General features: G+C 45.5%; 1 protein-coding gene across 1 annotated transcript in view; it reads right to left on the bottom strand.

Moving 5' to 3' along the window:
* Positions 1 to 18,778, bottom strand: part of CDCA8 (cell division cycle associated 8) — a 59,023-nt gene that overhangs the window by 33,184 nt on the left and 7,061 nt on the right. Inside the window, exons 3-6 of the mRNA XM_082247826.1 lie at positions 9,218 to 9,346; positions 8,584 to 8,624; positions 1,354 to 1,420; positions 12 to 91 (exon numbers count right to left, since the gene is read on the bottom strand). Of these exons, the coding sequence (XP_082103952.1) occupies positions 12 to 91; positions 1,354 to 1,420; positions 8,584 to 8,624; positions 9,218 to 9,346 (317 nt within the window). The remainder of the gene's footprint in view (positions 1 to 11; positions 92 to 1,353; positions 1,421 to 8,583; positions 8,625 to 9,217; positions 9,347 to 18,778) is intronic.

Raw genomic sequence — 18,778 nt, 5'->3', positions numbered from 1 at the left:
TTCAAACTTACATTTGTTCTTGGTCTCCGAGCACTCTGCGCTGAAATGTTTTCCCCGCCATCTTCAACGGAGTTAGACTTTGCTTTTCTAGCTAAGAAAAAAAAAAATGAAGCAGCACAAAATAAAAACACCATTATAGCTCGTAGACTGTGCTTTGTGCCAACCTCCAGCAGTGTTTACATCCTAGGTGCAGAAATCTTTTTTGGGACAGTCTTCACAAAGACTGCACAGACAATGCAGGAGACAGCAGTAGTCATGGAGTTAGGTATGCACCAGGATGTGAGGGAAGGGATTCTCCCTTGGTTTAAGGTTTAAACTGCCTTAGATGTAGATCCCTTATAAATGTAGGCACTTCAGTGTTCTCTAAACGATGGGCCCTTCATACAAAATGAAAAAGGAAAGGAGGGAGAGAAATAAGAAGACCCTTCCTATTAGAATCTACCATCTACCAGCTGTCCTGCTACTGTTATTGGAGCCATATAGGAGAGTTTTTTTCTGAACAATTGGCATTCAATGTCTGTGGCAATAGTTCACATCGGTGCAACAGTTGGGAGTGAGAGTGCACATCGCGTGTTCAGATCACCATTATTCGCTATCTTTTGCACCTTGCACATGGACTTTTTTTTATATATGAACTTACTTATTTATTCATTCACGAATCCTTTTTACACCAGCACTTTATATGGACTGTTATGCAGTTTTGGAATATTGATATATATTGTTATGGTCCTTTGCACAGCACCTTGTTTGTATGAATTTCTATTGGATTTTTTATCCTCTGCACTATTTTGCACAGTTCATTGATTTTATGATATTCTTTATTTCACGATTTGTTATTGAGTCCATTTTGAATCCACTTTGAATTCAACGCCAATTTATTTCATCTGCTCATGTATGGTATGTGGCGACACTACAAATTTTAAAGCTTTATTCTTCAGCATCACCACTTTATTGTGGTTCACTTTTTTACATTTTTTAAAATCATGTTCATTTTTAAGATCATGTTCAATTATTTCACTGGTAGCGCATTGGTCTTTTACTTACTATAAAAATGCTGTATATTATTAATTTCATAGGAGATTAACAGAACAGGTCACCAAGAGCAGAGTAACATTGGAAATTGGTAAAAATCACCCAACTAAGGCACAGTAGTAAAGACCTTCTGTGTGACTTATCCTGCCCTGCTTCTCCCAAAACAATTTAAGAAAAAAAAAAAATTAAAACCAGGTTTCACACAGTAGGTGATTACATCTGTTGCCTAATGGAGGGCAAGAAATACAGTTTAGCTAGAAATCAAATTGATCCCACTGTGAAAGAGCAAGAGGGCAAAAAGTACAAAGTATGTACACTGACCTTTCTTGGAAGGCTTAAACGGTGTTTGAGAAACACTTGATGTTATTTGCTCGATGTCCACATTCACCTAATACAAACAGACCGTGACAAAACAATTGTGTTTATTGTAGCCATTCAGAGGATGTACGCCACTGCATGTATCGACCGCTCAGTGCTTACAAAAAGAAACTGACAGGTCATTGGTCCGGAATAAATCTATACTTTGTGCCAAGCAGTACATTGCTACGGATATACAGATGAACAGACATACCAACAGTGAAGGGGTTTTACCAAAAAGCAAAAGATATTTCTAGAACCTCAATTTACAATCTAAAAGTAATTTAATTGGCTATGGCCAGCAAACACAACACTCTACATTGCATGGACAACAGGTTTATCAAAAGAATGCTAATTACTTTAGACAAGCAATGTGTGCTTGGAATAGCTTCTAGGGCAGCTACAATATCTTTTAAAAACTGGCATGAGAATGCCAGAGAAAATGATCTCAAAAAATAAGAACCAAAATTGGCTACACATATCATAATAGCTGATAAATGACTGCCATCAACCTTACTTATCGTCAAATCGTCTTGTCAGTAACTTAACCACTTTACCACCGGAGGATTTTCCTGCTAAAAGACCAGGGGGTTTTTTGCGATTTTTTACTGCGTGACTTTAACGGACAATTGCGCGGTGGTGCGACGCTGTACCTAAACGAATTTCACGTCCTTTTTTTCCCACAAACAGAGCTTTCTTTTGGTGGTATTTGATCACCTGTGCGATTTTTTGATCACGCGCTATAAACAAAAAAATAGCGTAATTTTTGCAAAAATAACAATATTTTTCACTTTTTTTATATGAAATTCCCCCCCAAAAAAATGTAAAAATCCAAATTTTTTAACATTTTCGGCCAATTTGTTTTACGCTACCTATGTTTGGTAAAAAAAAAAAAAAAAAAAAAAAAAAAAATCTCAAAAAGCGTATTTTGATTGGTTTGCGCAAAAGTTATCGCGTTTACTAACAAAGGGAAAGATTTTTGTCATTTTTTTTTTTTAACGAGTAATGGCGGCGATCTGCGATTTTTTTTGCGGTACTGCGACATTGCGGCGGACAGATTGGACCCTTGACTGACATTTTTGACACTTTTGGGGTTACCAGTGACATTACTGCAGTAATCAGTGCTATATATATGCACTGTTACTGCAAAAATGACACTGGCAGGGAAGGGGTTAACTGTATTGGACAGGGAGGGGTTAAGTGTGTCCTAGGGGCGTGCTAACTGTAGTGGGACATTGCTATTGGTGTAAAAACAAAGATCAACGGTTCTACATAGTAGAACCGTCTGATCTTCATTTTTACACAGGGAGAACTGACAGGCGGCTTGTTTACATAAGCCGCTCTGTCTTTCTCCCGCTGTACCGGCGATCGTAGTGTGACCGGCGGACATCGGGTCCGCCAGTCACACTCCCGCACTCCCCCGTGAACGAGCCTCGACGGGCGCGCGCTCGCCCGCTATTGGCTCTAGAAGGAGTGACAGGCGAGCGACGTAGACCTACGTCACTCTGCCTGGCCGGGGCCGACTGCCGCAGTAAATATACTGTGAGCAGTCGGCAAGTGGTTAATGGCATGGGGGTCAAATTTACTTTAAACTTTTTTTTTAGGTTGCAGGTTTTTTAAACGGATGCTTTCTACTTAATTTATATAAATCTTTAATTTCACAAATATGTATTACAAGATCCAAATTAACAGAACATAAAAACACACACACACACACACACACACACACACACACACACACACACACACACACGTAGCTACTTATGATTATATGTGATAATCACTCTGACCACACAGTCATGTGTGTATATTAGAGCAGGGTTTCTCAAACTTTTTTCTGTCAAGGCACCCTTAAAATATTGCACAATCTCAAGGCACCCCATTCTAAAATGTAAAAACTTGAATAGTTTTACATATTGCAGCAGTATGCACACACATAGGACATCCAACATTAGAGATGATTTATTCTTAAAAATGCAATGTACCTTTGCACATTGGTACTGACTAGCATTCCAGCTTTTCTCTTCTGCCCCAGTTTCTCTCTCTCAACCAGCTAATGTGACCTCAGTATTGACAAAGAGGGGCAGGTAAGGGGCAAACAAGGATGTTCTCAGGCGCCTGGTATTCTTCTGATCAACATTTGCCATCATCAGTTGTTGGACACTAGCAGCTGGCCAACACAATTCCCAAACTTGTAATGCAACACTTTAAAACACTGTGGCTTAAAAAAAGGCAGCCTTGATCTACCCTCTGGTTTGTTGACAATTGTTGGGCAATTTTAAGGCATTTTGCCAAGGCACCACTGAAGAGTCTAGAAGGCACCCTAATGTGCCACGGCACCCTTGTTGAAAAAGGCTGTATTGGAGCATGAGATACTGAACTCAAGCAGCCTTTTTCAGGAAAGCATCTTTTAATATTGTCAAAATGTATGCTGGAGCTTAAAGTGGAATTCCTGCCCAACACTAAAGCAGGCCAATAATCGCATGTAAAATTCAGACATACTAGTTGTACCCAAGCCAGTACCCATCAGCCTGCACATAGAGGGTTCAAATATCGGCTGGTCCCTGCTGAACTGGCCAAATTTCCAACCATCTATGGCTGGCTTAACTATTCTTGAAAATGTCCCCTCCCCCCTCCTGGTACTTACCCCGCCTACGCTATGTAAAAAAAAAAAAAAAAAAAAAAAAAAAAAAAAAAAAAAAAAAAAAGATTTTTGTAAGATATTACCATAAAATATTTTTCTCTCTTGCCCATCGACTGACGCAGCCTCATCTCCATGAGCTGAGTGGGTTATGCTGCCAACTGCAGGAGTAGTCTAGGCAGTACGTTCGTACAAAACTTTTAACATGTACATGCCCACGGTGCTGTCCCTCCAGGCATAACCCCCCACTGCCACAGCCCAGCACATCAGTTTAGTTGCAAGCAGTGAAGACAAAAGAACCATCCCCATACAGAGGGGCGGGTGCTGTGTCTGTCGATGGACATCAGAGAAAAAGATTTTACTGTAAGATCTTACAAAAATCTTATTTTCTCTATCGTCCATCGACAGAAGCAGCCTCATCTCCATGAGCTGAGTGGGACGTCCCAAAGCAGTATAGGCATGAGGGGTGGGAAAAAACGCAACCAGACAGTAATGTCAACTCCAAGAGGCTAAACCTAGCCAACCGGGCAACATGGAGCTCAACCAAACAACAGGAGCTCACCCAGGTAAAAGACCCCTAAGAGAATAACAAAAAGACATTCTCTCATGAAACAGCAGCCTGCAAAACCTTGCGGCCAAAAGAGGCATCCGAACATGCCAACAAATCCACCTTGTAAAATTTGGTAAAGGTGTGTACAGGCGACCAAGTCGCTGCCTTATAAACTTGTACAACAGAGGCCTGATGGCGAAAAGCCCCAAGAGGCACTCAGCGGTCTAGTAGAATGCGCTTCACAGGGAAAGGAGGAACCTGACCCTTGATTGAATAAGCCTGAACAACAGTCTGCCTGATCCATCTCGAAATGGTAGCAGCAGACGCAGCCAAACCTTTGTGAGGACTGACCGGAAGTACAAAGAGTCCGACTTCTTGAAGGACTCAGTAACCGTCAGATAAACCCTTATCGCCCGAACCACATCCAGAGAGTGCAAAGCAATTTCCTTGTGATGTTTAGGCTTAGGACATAAGGGAGGCAACACGATGTCTTCATTCAGGTGAAAATCCGACACCACCTTAGGAAGAACAGACGGATTAGGTCGGAGGACCACTTTATCCCTGTGGCCCACCAAATAAGGCGGACAGGACAGCGCCGCCAACTCAGAGACTCTGCGGGCAGAAGTGATAGCCTCTAGGAAGGCAACCTTCTGCGACAAAGAAAGCAGAGAAATCTCCCTAATATTCTCCAAAAGAGGCTTTTGAAGAACAGACAAAACCAGATTAAGATCCCACGGCAGTAACGGGGATCTCCGCGGAGGAGCCAGATGACGCACCCTTTGAATGAAAGTGTGAAAGAAACTATTAGCAGCCAACTAACGTTGGAAGTAAATAGCCAAGGCTGACACCTGGCCCTTGATTAGTGCCCAACCCCTTTACGTAAAAATGCCAAAACCCTAGCTATATTGAGGACAAGCGAGGGTGCAGATGCAGCAATTCACACCATGAAATGTACAATTTCCTCGTACGACGATAGATCTTCCTAGATGTCGACTTCCTGGCATTCAAAAAGGGTCCAACACCTGCCGACTGAGGTAATCCGCCTGCCAATTTTTCCCCCTGGGAATGTGTACGGTGGAGAGGGCTGGAATGAACCGTTCTGCCCGCCTTAGAATGCCGTCTACCTCCAGAGCTGCCAGGACACTTTTTGTGCCCCCTTGGTGAGTGACAGAAGCCATGGCATTGTCTAATTGAATGCGCACTGGACAACCCTGAAGATGAACCATCCAATGATCCAGACCCAGTCGGATTGCTCAGAGTTCCAAGACATTGATCGGTAGTCTGGAGTCTTCCAGCGTCCAGATCCCCTGAGCAGAATGCTTGCTGTGGACGCCACCCTAGCCGGACAGGCTGGCATCCGTGGTGACCACTGTCCAACACAAATGAGGAAGGATTTTCCCAGCCGAAATGCCGGAGAACGAAGCCACCATATCAATGATTCCCTCATTCAGACTCCGCTGGATCTGATTTTCCAGAGACTGAGGAGTCTTGTCCCATTTGGTGAGAATCTTTGCAGGGACCTAGTATGGAACTGTGCAAATGGAACTGCCGCGAAGGTAGACACCATCAGGCCCCGCACCCGCATGAAAGTCCGGAGGGACGACCATCTGTTGGACAGCAGGAGGCGAATTGCAGCCTGCAATTTTTGGAGTTTGTCCAGAGCAAGGAACACTCTGGCTAAGACTGAGTCCAGAGTCAGGCCCAGATAGCCCAGCTTCATGTATGGAACCAGAGCAGACTTCTTAAAGTTTAGAATCCAGCTGAACTCCGTATTCGTATTGTGACCTCCAGGTTGTCTACCAGAGCAGAGGGAGATTCTGCTCGCAGGAGGAGATTGTTCAAGTAGCCCAGTACCGCAATCCCCCGTTGGTGTAGCAAGCCTAGCACCGGGGCTAACACTTTTGTGAAAACCCAAAGAGCGGAGACGAGACCAAAAGGGTAACGCCACAAACGGATAATGCTCCTCTCCCACAGCAAAGTGGAGAAAACGCTGGTGACTGGCACATATTGGAATGTGAAGGTAGGCATCCTTAATATCGATAGAGGCAAGGAAATCCCCCTGACAAAGGGATGCCACCACCGGTCGAATGGACTCCATTCTGAACTTCTGTACCCCCACAAAGCAGTTTAGCCCCTTGAGGTCCAGGATTGGACGCACTTTGCCTTCCTTCCTGGGAACAGGTTTGAGTAAAATAACCTGAACACGTTCTGAAGTCAGAACTGGGTCAATCACCCCTTGAAGGAACAGGTCTTGTACTGCCCCAAAATAGGCCCTATAAGCAGTCTGGGGACAGGCTCAGGTTGGAAGGAAAAAACCTTGCCGGGGGACAAGAGCAAAACTCAATCTTGTAGTCGGACCAAATGACTTAGTGGACCCACTTGTCTTGCACTAGGGAAGTCCACAGGTCTGGAAACCAGCAAAGACGTCCCCCCACCCCCGATAACAGTGAGGGTGCAACTTCATGCTGAAGACACGCCAAAGGACCACTGCCAAAACAGAGAGGCAAGCCATCAGGAGAGCCGCATCCAAAGAGGCATCACAGATAAACTGCAGCCCCTAGACCAGCTGTTCTGCCAGCTCGGCAAATGCAGGGGGGAGCAGTTCCCCTTCCAGGTCACAGCGTAAGAGCTTGGCCCACTCGGTCAGAGTGTGCGACCCTAGGTCAATGGTGAATACTGGCCTCATTGCCGAACCAGCCCGAGAGTACACATGGAGGGAGACAGCCTCTGCCTTCCGGTCAGCCAGATGCTTAAAGTCCGGGGACCCTTTAACCCGGAATCATGGTTGCCTTGTTTAATCTGGAAACCGGAGGGTCCCCCACTGGCGGCACAGTCCACTTAAGGGACTCCTCAGAGGTAATGCCTAGTAAAGTGCTTAGAGACCCCATGGGGTCATCCCCATTCTTTAGCGACAATTCTGTCAAAATAGGCAGGGAAAGGAAACCCCTTTGCTACTCTGGATGGCTTGTGAGTGCCAAAGGGTACCTGCGCCTCCGTCGCAGCCTTAGCTGCATCTTCCATCTTCAGGCTCTCACGCACAGATACAATCAGTGCATCCACCAGCGCCTTTTTGTGTGCGGTCACAGACGTGGAGGAATCATCCTCACTGTCAGAGGATTCCAGGCGCGTAGTTGCAGACTCAGCAGGGTGCCCATGTCCGCGGGGGGCGAATCAGATTCAGGATCTGATTAAACAGATGAGGCAAGGGAAGACTGGGGGCACATTTTGCTAGACCCATCGCCCGCAAGCCACCTCCACCCAGGGCACAAGGGACTCCAGGACCGCGGTCAGCGCATGGATGGATGGTTGGGACCCGGAGGGTCCTGCAGCCTCAGAGAAGGGATAAGGTGGGGAAGTGTGCTCCAAAGATTCCATGAGTCACCAGTGGACCCTCACAAAAAAGTAACATTGCCAAGGGACAACCCCCACCGCGCTGGCAGCACCACCCAGTCGCCAGGCACAAAGCACCAGCAATTTTCAGCAGAGAGGGAGAGGACCCCACCAGACTCACCACCCGCAAAGACAAGCAACTGCAGCCACCAGGATAATCTGCACTACACGAGCTGCAATCAGGAAGTAAAGCGATCCAGGAGTCAGCACCAGGGTATAGGGAGGGGCTCCTACCACCGAAATCGCTGCCCAGAGGGCTCCACTGTCATGGTCCCTGCTATTTTTAATGGCAAACAACAGAAAATGGCTGCCAGACTACACAAACATGGCCACCGTGTATAGAACACACAGGTTACAACAAAATGGAGTACACCCCCCCCCCCCTCGGGGACTGCCCATGGGTGTAGTCAGAACTTATTCCTGCCTAGTGTCCTACTCCTATAGGGGGCAATATAACCCAATGGTTATGAAAACCAGGAGCTGTGTCCGTCAATGAACGAAGGAGAAAAAAAGGGTTGACCGGCAAATAAAAAAAAAGACATAAATCTAGAGATTCCTTGACATATCTCACAGGTATGAAATGTTTTATGCAATCCTAGAAAACTTGGCTTACCGTTGTAGCTGCCTGAAAAGCTTTCATCCTCCCACCTTTTGCTAAGAGAAAAAAAAAAATAAAATAAAACACAACACTTAATACTTGTTATATAAACACCTAAAAACATGGACCTGTTCTCATGTCTTATTTCACATTTTCTGAAGCATTTCATGAACAGATCAAAAAAGTTTAATCAGAAATGTTTTTTTTTTTTTCTTTCAATCAGCACAAGGGACAATATTTACAATCTATGCAAAGTGTCTTTTGTGCTGTTAGCTGCTGCTTTAGTTAAAATCCTTCAATTAAATTCCCCCTAACCCAGCAGCGGCAATTTTCTGGTGCTACAGTGTTATTGGAGCCGAGGGACCTGTGACAGTCATTCATCAAGAGTGCCATTGCCCACCTTTCCACCTCCCTCCTCCATTCATAAAAACTGTATTATAGCTTCCAAGGGATATATTACACTTTAGCTTTAAATCTTCTTTACCAAATACAGATTAAACAACATTTCAGTAATTTCTTATCTGAATAGTAATCATCCATAGAAAAAAGAAAAAGTATATTTAACAGAAATGTGCCATGGAGGGAAAAAAAAACAAAAAAACAAAAAGGGAAAACGAAAAAAAAAAAAAAAACTTAAATGAAGGCTTACCAAAATAATCAAGCCAGCGCATTTCTTTGATAGCTGCAGGTAGCTTGACGAGTTCGATATTGTACAGGGTATCCACTTCCTTCACATTGCTAATAACCGCAGATTTTAATTCCTCTACAATTGCCTTGACTAGATGAAGAAAAGAGAGAAGCAATTTCTTTAATACCAATAAGGTGCACAGATCATTACACTTTACCATTTGAAATGCTTAATTTTAAGCGGATTAAGTGCATGGCAATGTAGTGATATTCTGCCAACATTAAAATACTATTAACGAAACCTTTGTGAAAACTACAATTTAACATCAATAAGTATACACCTATCACAAAACAGATCAAACCACAGATCCAGTTGAAGGTATTTTCACACTCCAAAACACAGGGGAAAAAAAAAAAAAAAAGGAGGCATTAAAATCGCCTGAGCTTAACAAATAAACATGGCAATTCAGTGCACACAGGTGTCTGTAAGACATACAAATATCTACAATGCCAAAATGCACAGTAGAGCGTAAAGTAGGGACGTCCAATTGGCAGCCTGTGAGACCTTTTCTGTGGGCTACCCCGATGGCCACTTTCCCTCCCGCTGCTCTGATCAGCAAAATGCTCAGTTTAGGTGCGACGAGAAATTTAAATAAAATGTACTCCTAATTTTTTAACACTTCGATGGCCCTAAATCACACCATATTAACACCTTCAACCTCTGCACTCTCGAGCTGTTTTAATTGACTTTGTGTCTTTTCAGTCATGAACGTTTATGTATTTTTTATTCATATCACATTAAATAAAATTCCTTTTCCATGCTTTGTAACACTACAATTGTAATTTTAATCTCATACACACAACAAACTACAGTGTATAAATGTATACTTTTCTACAGAGACACTGGTGTTTTGATTTACACTAACAGCGGTCAAAAGTAATTTTTTTTTTTTTGCTAGATCTTTTTGTCCTAGGAAAAAATAAAATAAATGCAGGAAAAAAAACGACTATGCCTATGGGGCAGTCCCAGGGCGTATACTCCCACTCTGCTATAGGTACTTAATTTTATTACAAGCAGTGTCATAAGAAAAAAAACAAACTCCATAGAGGGGTAGGTGCTGTGTCCGTCAATGAACATCAGAGAAATGGCCTTTACGGCAAGTCAAAAATCGCATTGTCTCTTTCGTTCATTGACGGACACAGCTCCTCATCTTCTTGACTACGTGGGACGTCCCAAAGCAGTGTCAAACATGAGAGGTGGGAACAGCAAGAAAAAAAATAAATAACTTCCCAAGGCTAAACAAAGCCAACCAGGTAACATGGAGCTCAACCAAAAACTGGAGCTCTCCTGAAAAAAAAATTAAAAACACCCTCAAAGAGGACCAGGTCCTCTAAACCACAGCCTGCAAAACCTTGCGGCCGAAGGAAGCATCGGCAGATGCCAACACATCCACCTAATACAACTTTGTGAAAGTGTGCACAGACGACCAGGTAGCCGCCTTGCAAACCTGCATCACTGATGCCTGATGACAGAAGGTCCAGGAGGCACTAAGCGCCCGAGTAGAGTGCGCCTTAACAGAAAAAGGAGGAACCTAACCCTTAATGAAAAAATCCTGAACCATCTGGAAATAGTTGCAGCAGAAGCAGTCAACCTTTTGCGAGATCCATCCGTGAGGACAAATAGTGAGCCTAACTTTCTAAAAGACTCTGTAGCTGCCAGGTACACCCTTCTTGCCAGAACCACATTCAGAGAATGCAAGGCAATTTCCTTAGGAGGCGTAGGCCTGGGGCACAGGGAGGGCAACACAATGTCTTCATTCAAATGAAAATCAGACACGATCTTTGGAAGGAACAACCGACATGGACAAAGAACTCTGAAGATCCCTGTGAACCACCAGGTAAGGCAAACGACAAGACAGCGCCGCCAGCTCCGACATCCTGCTCGTAGAAGTAACAGCTACCAAAAAGGCCACTTTCTGGGACAATGTAAGCAGGGGAACCTCCCAAATGTTTTCAAAAGGGAGGATTCTGGAGAACTGACAACACCAAATTGAGGTCCCACGGCGGCAATGGAGACCGCACTGGAGGGACCAAGAGTCTCACTCCCTGGAGAAAGGTACGCACCAAGGAGTGTGTGGCCAACAGACGCTGAAAGAAAGCCACCAAAGCCCAAACCTGGCCATTGAGGATACTGAAGACCAGGCGCTGCTCAACCCCACGTTGGAGGAAGGCCAAGATCAGTCACTGAAAAGGAGCGAGGGTGAACCCTGAGGGATTCACACCATGCAATGTACGTCTAAGTACAATGGAAAATCTTCCTAGAAGTAAATTTTCTAGCTTTTAATAGTGTAGGAATCACCGACTCAGATAAGCCACTATCCTTTAGCACCTGGCTTTCAACAGCCAAGCCGTCAAAGCCAGCGAATATACAAGCAGGATAGCCCTTGCGACAACAGATTTTCCCTGAGAGGAAGTCTCCAAATAGCATCAGCAACCAGCCATACCAGATCAGCGTACCAAGACCGGCGAGGCCAGTCTGGAGCAACTAGGATGACCGGAAAGCCTTCAGCCTCGATCTTTGCCAGGAGTCGTGACAGAAGCTTAAGAGGAGGAAAAGCGTAAATCAGACGATATTTACCCAAAAAGGAGCCACTAATGCATCTGTGGTGTCGGCTAGAGGATCCCGGGACCGTGCCACAAACGACTGCACTTTCCTGTTGAAGCAAGGGGCCAAAAGATCCACCTCAGGAGTACCCCAACGGAGACACAACTGATGAAACACCTCCAGATGAAGTGACCATTCCCCCTGCGCCAACGCCTGTCGACTGAGGTAATCCGCCTGCCAATTTTCCACCCCTGGAATGTGCACAGCAGAGAGGGCTGGAAAGAATCGTCCTGCACACCTTAGAATGCCGGCTACTTCCCAAGCCACTAGGACACTTCTGGTGTCCCCTTGGTGATTGACATAGGCCACGGCCTTGTTCGATTAAGTCCGTACCGGACACCCCTGGAGACGACATGTGCAATGATCCAGACAGTCTGATTGCTCGAAGTTCCAGTACATTGATCGGTAGCCTGGACTCTCCAGAGTCCAGACCCACCAGAGTCCAGACCCCCTGAGAAATCTGTGCCAAGGACGCCTCCCCACCCAGACAGGCTGGCGTCCGTGGTGACGATCATCCAGTACAAGGGAAGGAACTATTCGCCCTGACGAAGTGCCGGAGAATGAAGCCACCAAACCAGGGACCCCCTAATACTCTGGCTCAACAGGATCCGATTGTCTAGAGACTGAGGATTCTTGTTTCATTTCACCAGAATCTCTTTTTGCAGAGATCTCGTGTGGAAATGTGCAAATGGGACCGCCTCAAAAAGGTAGACACCATAAGGCCCAGTAACCCCATGCAAGAGATGACCATCTGCTGGACAGCAAAAGCTGAATTGCCTCCTGCAATTCTTGAAGTTTTTCCAGAGGAAGAAACACTCTGGCTGAGGCTGACCCCAGAGTCAGACCCAGGCTTGAGGACGAAACCAGTGCAAACTTCTGAAGATTCAGAATCCAACCAAACTTCCTCAGAGTTTGCAGAGTAATCTCCAAGTTGCCCAACGGAGCAATTGAAAACTTGTAAAAGCAGATCGTCCAGGTGCCCCAGTACCGCTATCCCCGCTGACGTAGCAATGCTAGCACCAGGGCCACTATTGTGAAGACCCGAGGAGCAGAGGCGGGACCAAAAAAAGTAACACCATAAACTAAAAATGCTCCTCGCCCACGGCAAAGCGGAGGAAGCGCAGGTGGCCGACACATATTGGGATGTGTAGGTAGGCATCCCTGATGTCGATGGAGGCGAGGAAATCCCCCTGATGCAAGGACGCCACCACCATGCGAGTGGATTACATTCTAAACTTCTGTACCACACAAAGCAGTTAAGCGCCTTGAGGTCCAGAATTGGATGCACCTTGCCTTCCTTCCTAAGAACTGTAAACAGGTTTGAGTAAAAACCTTGAAAACGTTCTGATGTCGGAAATGGGATAATCACCCCTTGAAGTAACAAGTCTTGCACTGCCCCAAAGAGATCCCCTCTAAGCAATCTGGGGAAAAGTGCAGGTCGGAAGGGAAGAAACTGTCCGGAGCATAGTGCCTTGCAAAAGTATTCACCCCCTTGGCATTTTCGTGTTTTGTTGCCTCACAACCTGGAATTAAACATGGATTGTTTGAGGATTTGCATCATTTAATTTACAGAACATGCCGACAACTTTGAAGATTTTTTTTTTTTTTTGTGAAGAAAACAAATAGGACAAAATAACAGAAAAAGTCAATGTACATAACTATTCACCCCCCTAAATTCAGCACTTTGAAGAGCCACCTTTTGCGGCAATCACAGCTCCAAGGCGCTTTGGATAAGTCTCTATGAGCTTGCCACATCTTACCACTGGGATTTTTGCCCATTCCTCTTTGCAAAACTGCTCCAGCTCCTTCAAGTTGGATGGTTTTCGCTTGTGAACAGCAATCTTTAAGTCTGACCACAGATTTTCTTTTGGATTGAGGTCTGGGCTTTGACTAGGCCATTTCAACACATTTACATGTTTCCCCTTAAACCACTCAAGTGTTGCTTTAGCAGTGCGTTTGGGGTCATTGTCCTGCTGGAAGGTGAACCTCCGTCCTAGCCTCAAATCACTCAAATCACAGAGTGGTACAGGTTTCGCTCAAGAATTTCCCTGTATTTAGCACCATCCATCTTTCCCTCAACTCTGACCAATTTCCCAGTCCCGGCTGCTAAAAAAACATCCCCACAGCATAATGCTGCCACCACCATATTTCACTGTGGGGATGGTGTTCTTTGGATGATGTGATGTGTTGGGTTTGGGACAGACATAGCGTTTTCTTTGATGGCCGAAAAGTTCAATTTTAGTCTCATCAGACCAGAGCACCTTCCGCCATACATTTTGGGAGTCTCCCACATGCCTTTTCGCAAACTCAAAATGTGCCATTTTGTTTTTTGCTGAAAGTAATGGCTTTCTTCTGGCCACTCTGCCATAAAGCCCAAGTCTATGGAGCGTACAACTTATTGTCGTCCTATGTACAGATACTCTAGTCTCTGCTGTGGAACTCTGCCCGGTCCGTGAGCCTTGGTAGGCGACCGTCTCTTGGCAGGTTTGCTGTTGTGCTATGTTCTTTCCATTTGGTTATGATAGATTTGATGGTGGATATTTTTTTTTTTTTTTATAACCTAACCCCGACTTGTACTTCTCAACAACATTTTCCCTTACTTGTTTGGAGAGTTCCTGGCAATGTTTGGTTAGTGGTGCCCCTTGCTTAGGTGTTGCAGCCTCTGGGGCCTTTCAAAAAAGGTGTGTATATGTAATGACAGAAGATGTGGCACTTAGATTGCACACAGGTGGACATCATTTCACTAATTATGTGACTTCTGAAGATAATTGGTTGCACCAGAGCTTTTCATGGGCTTCACAACAAAGAGGGTGAATACCTACGCATAGGCCAATTTTCAGTTTTCTATTTCTAAAAAAATAGTTTAATATATATATATATATATATATATATATATATATATATATATATATATATTCTTCTCAATTCACTTCACCAACTAAGACTATTGTGTTCTGATCCATCACATAAAATTCAGATTAAACAAAACACTGAACCGAAGGCTGTAACGTAACAAAATAGTTAAAAAGTCAAGGGGGGGGGGGGGGGTGAATATTTTTGCAAGGCACTGTATGATCTTGTAGCTGGAGCGAATGGCTTCGTAGACCCACTTGTCCTTTATCAGGGAGGGTCCACGGATCCGAAAACCAGTGAAGACGTCCCCCCTCCCCAAATACGGGTGAGGGCTCCTCCCTTCATGCAGAGGAAGCCTTGTCCGCAGATCTGTCAGAACCTGCTCGTGGCTTGCCAGACTAGGTCCTCTTAGAACTCCCGGCGGGGGCTCTGAAGGGCTTTGATCCCTTGTCATGAGACCCTGAGGGATGAAAAGGCCTCTTGTGAGCCAAAAAGAAACACCCCCCATCTGCGACAGGACTCCTTACCCTTGGAAGCCTGAGGAAGAAGAGTACTCTTTCCCTCTGTGAGGCTATTGATGAGGTCATCCAAGGAAGCTCCAAACAGGCGAACCCCCCCACAAATGAAAAATTGGATAAGGCCTTCTTAGAAGCCTGGTCCGCAGACCAACATTTCAGCCAGAGAATGCGCCGCAGGACCACCACTGAGAGTTTAGAAAGCAAGGGAGCCGCATCCAAAGAGGCTTCACAAACTGTAGCCCTTGGACCAAATGATCCGCCAGCTCTGCAAAGGCAAGGGGATCCGTTCCCCCTCCAGGTCCTGGCGTAGAAGTTTTGCCCACTCTGTCAAAGCTTGCAACACCAGGGCAATAGTAAATACTGGCCTAAGTGCGAACCAGCCACAGGAAACATATAGCGGGTCAAGGCCTCCGACCTCCTATCAGCCGAATCTGGGAAGACCAGGGACTCTTCAACCAGGATTACGGTGGCTTTATTCAACCTGGAATCCGGGGAGTCCACTAAAAGAGGAACCATCAATTTTTTAAGGAGGGAATCCTCATAGGGGTTCTTCATTGCAAAACGCTTTGGGCAGGACAAACCCCAGGCGCCAGGTCGCATTGGCGACTAGAATTAGCGGCCTGGTGCCTGGGTTACACTGTGGCAGGTGTCTTTTCGCCAGACATCCCAAGTCTCCTGCGAGGTGCGGGAGTCTCCCACATGCGGGTTAGGTCTCCCTGACACCTGCAAGTGCCCCGCCCCCATGCAGGAGACTCCTGCACCTCGCAGGAGACTTGGAATGTCTGGAAGAACGGTGTTGGTCAGCTGTGACAGAACTGAGCTGATGATATCTGTATAGTTCCGGCTCCGTCCTGTCACAGGCAGAGGGATATCAAATGCACTCCACCTGTGTGAGGAGAGATACAGGAAGCATCGGCTCTGCATGCGTCCTCCAGTGCGGCTCCTCACACTCTCTGCCAGCATTACGTCACATGTGCTAGGGGTGCAACTAGCCCCCAGCACACAAGTGTAAATATCCCAGCATGTGCAGTGTTTCTGACTCCTACCACCAGGACCACTTCAAATCACTGAAGTGGTCATGGTGGTTAGAGTTCCTTTAATATCTCTCAGAAGAAGTAAACAAAATACACACGGGTCGAATTCCAGGCAACACTTGATGGAATGCCCCAGCTTACTGCCAGGTGCCTTACTTTTTGAGGATTGTGGGAGAAGAGTACTCTTGCGCCCTGTTAGGTCCATGATTAACTCATTCAATGACTCGCTAAATAGACATTCACACAAGAAGGGAAGGTCAGCCACAGCCTTCTTAGAAGCTTGGTCCGCCCACAAGCTCTTCAGCCACACCATGCCACGCAATGTGAGCTGAATGCGGAAGTGCAGCTTCGCGGACCGCTCAGGACCCACATTACCTAACACCAAATGCGAGCCCTACCCCAGACACTGGCAACCAGAGGTGCCTCGTCCAGGGCTGCATTATACACGTACACCAAGGCCTGGGCCATCTAATCCGCGAGTGCCATTAGAGTAGGATGAACCCACTCAGCCTGCAGGTTGCTTTTAAGCACCTTGATCCAAGCTGTAACCGTCTGAGACACCAAGACAGATGCAAACAACGTTTTAAGCAGCGAACCTGCCACTAAGTGTAAGTGGCAAGAAAGTGCCTCCATACGCCTGTTCACCGGGTCCTTAAACACTGGGGAATCTTCTACGGGGACTACAGTGGATTCATTTAACCGAGAAACAGTGTGATCCACCTTAGGGGACACCGTCCCGCGATTGGAAACCGAGAACGCAAAAGGATAGCGGCGCAGAAAACGCTTGGGCACCACCAGCATGTGCCTAATGCGCCGCCATTGTTCATTCACGATTTCATGAAATCCCTCGGGACAAGGAGAAACCTGACCCGACTTCTGGGCTTTGCGGGAGCCAAAGTCAACCCGCTTTTCTGACTGTGTGGGCTCATCATCCAATTTCAATGTTTCCCTCATTGAACGAATCAGTGCTTCCACCAGAGCACGTTCCCGTGCTGCAGTTCAGGAGGACTCATTCTCCTCATTATCTGACTGTGAGGACAGGGACCCCTCAGGGGGAGCGTTGTCCGTGGCAACCATATCAGGCTCCGAAAATCAGAGGACTGAGAGGGCATTGGTCTTTTTTGAGTAGCAACTTGCTTCATTACAAGGTCCACTTTGGACGCCAGAGTCTCTAAGGCTGCAGACAGAGGCCACAGAATTCAGTTCATATACATGACTACTTGAGTTATGCTGCCACCTTCAGGTAAATGAATATTTGCCAAAAACACAGGAACCCCTGCCCAATTATAACCCCTTACAGCACAGCTAAGCTAAGCCTCAGTTCTGTAGCAAGCGATGAGTAACAGACCAGGGGGGGAGGGTACTGTACTCTAAGAAAATTATTTTACCAGTAACCCAAAACTCCTAATATTTCTTAATCGTACATCACAAGACACAGACAGAGCAGACGGTGAGCAGGCAGGTAGGGATATTTTATTGCACATACACCGTCTCTTCTGCAATAAAATATCCCTACCTGCCTGCTCACTGTCTGCTTTGGCACTGTAAAATGAGCTGTGCATGGGCTGCTAAGCTTACAGTGCAAGGCCAATCTCAGAGCATCAGGAAGACTGCATCCTGCGCAGAAGTGCCGTCATCCTCTGCCAGCCAACAAGGAGACCTGGATACCAGCACTCAGAAGAAGATGCCTGCACAGGACTGTTGGACAGGCAAGTATGGAGAAAATCAAGTTCACCTTTCTGACTAGGTTTCATTTTACACCCATATTTAGGGTCAGAGTTTGCAGCCCCCCACCCCCAAACCACCCAATCTCACAAAGATCTGTGAATGGAGAGACTTCCAAGTCCCATCTGATACCTCAGCAGAGGGAATTGTAGCTTTCAATGAAGCACAAGTGCAGTGATGTCATTTCTGATTCACAGGCAAAAAAAATGAACGCGCACACTTTTTAATATCGGAAAAATAGAAAGAAAGGAATTTGGACTTTATTGGCACCAGTATTAAAAATGTATATTTTTATTAGAAAATCACAAGAAACATTTATAACAGAGACAGAAAAAGGATATATAAAAATAACAAACATACAATTTACATACAATAAAATAAGGCGGCAAAGCCTCAAGGCGGTGTGCAATAAAATCGCACAACCTAGTAGGTATTTTATGATTAGAACAACAATCACATGTGTCACGGAGTAACCTGTATTCATAAGGCGGCCATAGAGAGGGGTATACAACCGTCTCTGGAGGTCGTCTGTACAATGCAAATAAGCAGATGTTGAGTTAAATCCAAGTTGCCCTACATTTTTCGCTTAACATTGTAAGCTTCTTCTGGAGCACGTGGTATAAGCAAACATCTGAAAAGGGTTCAGGTGATAAATCTTTATAATGAAATGAGCCTGATAGGCTATAGAAAATAACGAGGGGGTTGGTTCGTTGGAATTGGAGCAAACTGCCTAATACATATGCCAGATTTAACAAGGCTATATAAAACTTGGTTCATCATATGACATA

Source organism: Pelophylax lessonae (genome assembly GCF_965119305.1).
Source record: "Pelophylax lessonae genome assembly, chromosome: 2".
Classification (NCBI taxonomy): domain Eukaryota; kingdom Metazoa; phylum Chordata; class Amphibia; order Anura; family Ranidae; genus Pelophylax; species Pelophylax lessonae.
Note: the sequence above shows the minus strand (reverse complement) of the source record. Positions and strands in the feature narration are given on the sequence as shown.